Consider the following 5,674-nt stretch of genomic DNA (forward strand, 5'->3'; position numbering starts at 1 on the left):
ATTAAAATCAGATAATAACTTAAATGATGAATATTTAAATCAAAGATATCTGAAATACTTTATTGTACATTAAATAAATAAATAAATGAAATTGTCACAATTCAACAACTAAAAGCTAAGAATAAACTAATAGGTAATGAATATACAATATTAAAAGAAAGTGAATTCTGCATTGAATAATGAACAATAGTAAATAAAACTATTAACATTTAACTATCTCCTTTTTATCTTATTGGTTTAATTCAATTAAATTTTCTTAATTAGTATTATTACGGTATTATGTTATATTCATTAAATTTTCTTCTTCTCATTTTTCCCATTTTTTATTTTTATTATTTTTTTTGTTCAATGTCTTCATTTATTTATTACTATTATATTATCATTTTCTATGAGAATAAGTTCTACATGCAAGGTGCCACTAAATTCATATATAAATATTTTTTTCTCCAAACAAATAGACATTACAATACATTACCAACTTTATAACTATAATCATTATCAACAAAATAATAGCCATAATCACTTTAATAATAATTATCATATTTATAAATACCATAGTACATTCCCAATTAATCACATTTATAATAAAATGAAAAGTAATTAATATAACCATAAATACCATAATACAGATAAAATGTTTAATCAATACTATCATGAGAATAAACAATGTAAAAGATATAGAAACAAAAGATATTACAAGAAAAGACAATGAAAGAGAGACAAAAGAAAATAAGAAATAATACAAGAAATTATGAAGAGATTTGAGTTGATAGGATAATAAAAGAGAAGTTATGTAATAAGAAAGAAGAAGAACAAGAAGAAATAAACATGTGAATTGAAGAAAAGAAAGAATAAATAATACAAGAAATAATACAAGAACAAGAAAGGGATATAGATGAAGAGATAATAGAAAGAATAAGAGAAAAAAAAAGAAAAAGAAGTAGAACAAGAAAGAGAAATTAAAAAGTAGTTAATTAAGTATTAATAGAAATATCTTCTATTGTTCCTTGCTCAGGGGAGACTACTAATCCCATCCCTTCGCTTAAAAGTATTTGTTCTTCAACTTTTGGCTTATTCTTTGCTTTTAGTTGTTGAACTGTGAGAATTTTCTTTTCTCATTTTTGATGTGGAATAGAGTATTTAAACATCCCTTATTTAAACATTCATTATTTAATTTCTTTTTAATTTCAATGGGTTTAAATTTCTTCTTCTTTGGGTTTAAATTCTTCTTCTTTATTTTCTTATTTTAAGGAGAGTATATAATTACCACTGTATTGCTTTGGGCTAATATTCTTTTAGCCTCAACCACTTGACCCTTGAACAAGAAAGAGAAATAAAAGAAATGGAAATAGAAGAAATGGTGAAATACAAAAGTAAGAAGAAGAAATAATGAAGAAAAAACAAATGAACCATCAGAAATAGAAGAAAAGAAGATAAAAAGTTAATAATGTTATTGATTAAATATAATAAATATTAAAATGAAAATTAGACATTATAGAAATTAAAGAGATAATAGAAGAAAGAATAATAAAGATAAATAAAGAAGAATATATAGAAATAAATAAAAGATGAAATAATGAAAGAATCAAGAAAAAGATAATAGAAATAACATTAAATATAATGAATAATTATACATCAATTCAATTCAATAAACTATGAGAAATAATGATAAACAATATGAAAGATGAAATAATTAATAATAAAATGAAACAACACAAGAAAATAAAGAAAAATAAATAAATAAATAATATATATTAATTATTATTTCAATAAAAAAACATGTGATGAAATAATTAAATATATGAATAAAGAATGAAAGTATGAATATGAAAATATAGAATATATCAAAAAAGAAATATATAAAATATTATATTGTATTTCTAAATATTAATAAAATAATTTTATAAGATATCGAAATGATGAAATTAATAATCTAAGAAGAAGAACCAATAAATTAAAAGATTTATTAATTAACAAGAAATACACTAGAATTAAAATAATAAAGAGAAATAAATAATACAATGATGAATATATTATTAATAAAACATGAAATTAAACAAATAGAATATTTAATCAATAATAAGAAGAAAAGAATAGAAATTAATAAATAAGATAGAATAAGAATAAATAAAAATAAAATAATGATAAGAATGGGAAGAAGATTAAAGAAAAAAATATAAAATATCATAATGATGAAATAATAATGTTAATAAGAGATGAATATGAATTAGAATTAATAAGAATTATTATGTATTATGAAAAAGAAGATAATGAAATAAGAGAAATGATGAAAATGAATAAGAATTAAATTTTGAAGTGATTTTATAAAACATGTGATAAAAGAATTAATAAAAATGAATTTAATGAAATGTATTTATTGTTATAAAATAAGAATGAATCATATATAATAATAAAATATTTAAATATTAAATTTAATGAAATATATATTAATAAATTGAAATTAAATAATGTAAATATTCATTTAATAAAATACTTTGAAAATGAAATGAATGATATGAAATTAACAAATAGAATAATGATGAATATTAATATAAAATGAGATTAATATAGATAATTAAAATTAATGTAAGAAAATAGTATATTTGTATTGATTAAGAATGCATTAATTATATGAATTAATAATTTAAAATAGTGTCGTATTTGTAATGATAAAATATCATCAATTGAACATATAATATTAAATTGTATTATAAATAAGAATATACAAATGGAAAAGTATGATTTAATAAGAGAATATATCTAGAGAGTGATAAATTAAAATATAAAATAAATAGAATGAATGATGAAGAAATTGAGAATAAGTAAATTCAAAAGAAGAATTGAAAATAATGAAGTGTTTATTGTATTGAATCATCAAATAGTTAATAAAATTGAATATTTCATAAAATGTCATATATTTATATAGAAGATAAAATAAAACAAGAATAATAAATGATATGATAATAGTATATAATAAGAAGATAATTCTTGCATTTACTAACAAATTTGAAATATATAGAACTCTCCATTTCAAAATAATACAAATTAATAAAATAAAATGAATGTAATCAAGTAGTAATAACAATAAATTGATTAATCAATAAAGAATCAGTAAGAATGATAAAATAACAAAGTATAATAATTGCATATGAAATAATGATAAAAGATATAATGATTATAAACATGAATGACTTAATGAAATACTGTTGATATCATAGAGGTGAATATAGAGAGATAGAAGTACATTATGAACAAGAGTTGGAAGAGAGTGAATAATGAAATATCATCTGAACAAAGTGAATTAGATAAGTCAAGACACAGAAACTTATTTTATTAATTTTTAATTATCACTTTAATTCCTTTTATCATTTCTTGTGTTTTCTTCATTTCTTGTTTTATTTTTCTTCTTTTCTATTTTTATATTTTATAATAATTCTTTTTATCTCTCAATGAGGTTTATCGTATATATACATATTATTAATTTCATTTCTGTATAATAACCTTCTTTTTTTAATTGAGTATATTGTTCTTTTGGTATTATCAAATACAATCTTATTCTCTTACCAATTATTTAATATTTATTTTATCTCTTCTGTTTCTTATTTTCTTAAACATTTCAAAAAGAGTATACCATTTTCCATCACACATGTTCATAAATATCATTGTTCATGTTAAATAACGCTTTTATTATTCATTCCTTATTGATATTCCTCCATTTTAGATATTGTTCAAATATAACTTGTTGTAATTATTTTAATTATTTTGTGGTGTTGGTTTATAACAATTTCCTCTACCATTATAAATAAAAAATAAACAAAAAATTATTAACTTAGTGAATTAGATAATATTTTTTAGACTATTTTCAATGTAGATTTAATTCTAAATAATAGTATAATAATGAGAAAGACAAATCAATTAAAAATTTATTTATTATAAGATAAATTAAAAACTTTTCCTTCTTTATAATATTTTAAAATTTCACAACAACTTTCAAGTAATAACAAACAAATACCTTTTATTCTTTGATTTTCAGGAAAAGCATTTTCATCTTTATCAATTCGAGAAATAAATAATTCAGCTTTTTTATTTTCAAACAACTTTTTATTTGTTTGTTCTTTTTTAGTTAATTCAATATGTAATTCAGATAATAATCTTTGTCTAATATCAATAAGTTGAGCCCATAAAATATAGTCATGAGCAACACGTGCATCATAATCTTCTTTATCTTTTTTACTTGGAACAAATTGAGAAGAAATCCAAGCGTATCTAATTGTAATAGCAAATTGATTATAAAACTGAGTTAAAGCCGAAGATAATTGACTTCCATTATCTGAATAAATTAATTGACTTGAAGAATGATTTACTTTTTTGATTAAAGTTTTTTTACTTAAAGAGGAATAATCAATTTTTTCACTATCTGGACATAATGAAGGTAAATTATGAATATTAATTTTATTTATCATTTTAGTAATAACTGGTTTCATTAATGGTATTTTAATAACAGGATCAGCAAGAATAATTCTATCAAAACTAATACCATTATTAACATAAAATGCATAAGTATTTAACCAATTCTTTTGATAAACATCTACTAAAAAATCAGGTATAAATGGATTAAATAATTTTAATTTAGAAAAATTAAAAGGTGAAATACGAATGACACCACCATTTAATTGTGGTCCCTTTTCACTAAAAAATACATTATTATTTGTTACACTAATATAATTTTTTACATTACCAATTAACATAATTCTTGAAAGATCATAAGTATTTCTAATATAAGGTTTAACAAATTCGATATCAATGTATAATAAAAAATAAGCAGTGATATACTTTTCATCACAATCAATAAAATCCATTTCAATGTTATTTTCTTCTAATAAATAAATATAATTTAAATAATAATAATTATCAAATTCTACTTTATATGGAACATAATTTATTTCTTCTGATTGTTTAATGCTAGAATGTTCTTCAGTATGTTTCTTTCTTTCAGGTTCATCAGTAATAAAATCATATTGACTAAAGATTAATTGTTTCATAAATAAATCTAATCTTCTTCCTAATACTGGATCAAATGAAAATAATCTCATAGAATTCATTATCCACATTGCCTTTCCTTCTTTCATTTCTTTTGTACTTTTTAATTCATTTCTTAAATTTCTAAGAAATAAATCAATAATATCAAATTCATACATCATATTAATAAATTCTTTTTTATAGTCTTTATTTCTTGTATATAATTCGACTAATGTTTCTTGTTTTTCTGGTTGTTTTATTTTTTTATTTCTAAAAGTTTCTTGTTGATGGGTAACAATTAATAGTCTACAACGTAATAAAAATGCCATACAACGTATTAATAAAGGGGCGTAGGTGACTCTATTTTTACTTCCGATTCCTAGTTGATTTGTTCCAATAACAATATTTTTACTATCAGTTTTTCTAAGAGAACTATCTAATCGATTTTTTATTGAATCACATATTTTTGTTTTTGGATCAACTTCTTTCATATTTAAAATTAAAGCATTAAAATAGATATGAGTTATGTTAAATAATTTGGTTTGTAACAATAAATATAATGATGTCATTTCAGTACAACTAAAATCAAGTTTAGGTGTAAAACTAAATAAAACTTTCTGAAAATGTATTTTTGAATAGTACTTTCATCAATAAT

At 19.9% G+C, this 5,674-nt stretch overlaps 1 protein-coding gene across 1 annotated transcript, besides 23 other annotated features; it reads right to left on the bottom strand.

Annotated features, from left to right (window-relative positions):
• Positions 1–228: a repeat region.
• A 90-nt stretch (positions 229–318) lies between these two features.
• Positions 319–343: a sequence feature (AT_rich).
• Positions 344–523: 180 nt separating this feature from the next.
• Positions 524–552: a sequence feature (AT_rich).
• A 118-nt stretch (positions 553–670) lies between these two features.
• Positions 671–749: a microsatellite.
• Positions 750–802: 53 nt separating this feature from the next.
• Positions 803–958: a microsatellite.
• Positions 959–960: 2 nt separating this feature from the next.
• Positions 961–1,318: a repeat region.
• Positions 1,319–1,440: a microsatellite.
• A 25-nt stretch (positions 1,441–1,465) lies between these two features.
• Positions 1,466–1,628: a microsatellite.
• Positions 1,629–1,687: 59 nt separating this feature from the next.
• Positions 1,688–1,864: a microsatellite.
• Positions 1,865–1,907: a sequence feature (AT_rich).
• An 86-nt stretch (positions 1,908–1,993) lies between these two features.
• Positions 1,994–2,181: a microsatellite.
• Positions 2,071–2,250: a microsatellite.
• Positions 2,251–2,382: 132 nt separating this feature from the next.
• Positions 2,383–2,566: a microsatellite.
• A 56-nt stretch (positions 2,567–2,622) lies between these two features.
• Positions 2,623–2,652: a sequence feature (AT_rich).
• A 38-nt stretch (positions 2,653–2,690) lies between these two features.
• Positions 2,691–2,718: a sequence feature (AT_rich).
• A 52-nt stretch (positions 2,719–2,770) lies between these two features.
• Positions 2,771–2,794: a sequence feature (AT_rich).
• A 238-nt stretch (positions 2,795–3,032) lies between these two features.
• Positions 3,033–3,060: a sequence feature (AT_rich).
• A 268-nt stretch (positions 3,061–3,328) lies between these two features.
• Positions 3,329–3,441: a microsatellite.
• A 124-nt stretch (positions 3,442–3,565) lies between these two features.
• Positions 3,566–3,587: a sequence feature (AT_rich).
• Positions 3,588–3,795: 208 nt separating this feature from the next.
• Positions 3,796–3,828: a sequence feature (AT_rich).
• Positions 3,829–3,913: 85 nt separating this feature from the next.
• Positions 3,914–3,979: a sequence feature (AT_rich).
• EDI_099660 (uncharacterized protein) lies at positions 3,924–5,510 on the bottom strand (the record flags this gene model as incomplete). The annotated part of the gene is made up of 1 exon (XM_001740454.1): positions 3,924–5,510. The coding sequence occupies one exon, from the start codon at positions 5,508–5,510 to the stop codon at positions 3,924–3,926; it is 1,587 nt and encodes a 528-aa protein (XP_001740506.1).
• Positions 4,614–4,644: a sequence feature (AT_rich).
• Positions 4,878–4,912: a sequence feature (AT_rich).
• Positions 5,511–5,674: the final 164 nt, after the last annotated feature.

The sequence above is a fragment of the Entamoeba dispar genome, genomic scaffold (genome assembly GCF_000209125.1).
Source record: "Entamoeba dispar SAW760 scf_1105229462947 genomic scaffold, whole genome shotgun sequence".
In the NCBI taxonomy this organism is placed as follows: domain Eukaryota; phylum Evosea; order Mastigamoebida; family Endamoebidae; genus Entamoeba; species Entamoeba dispar.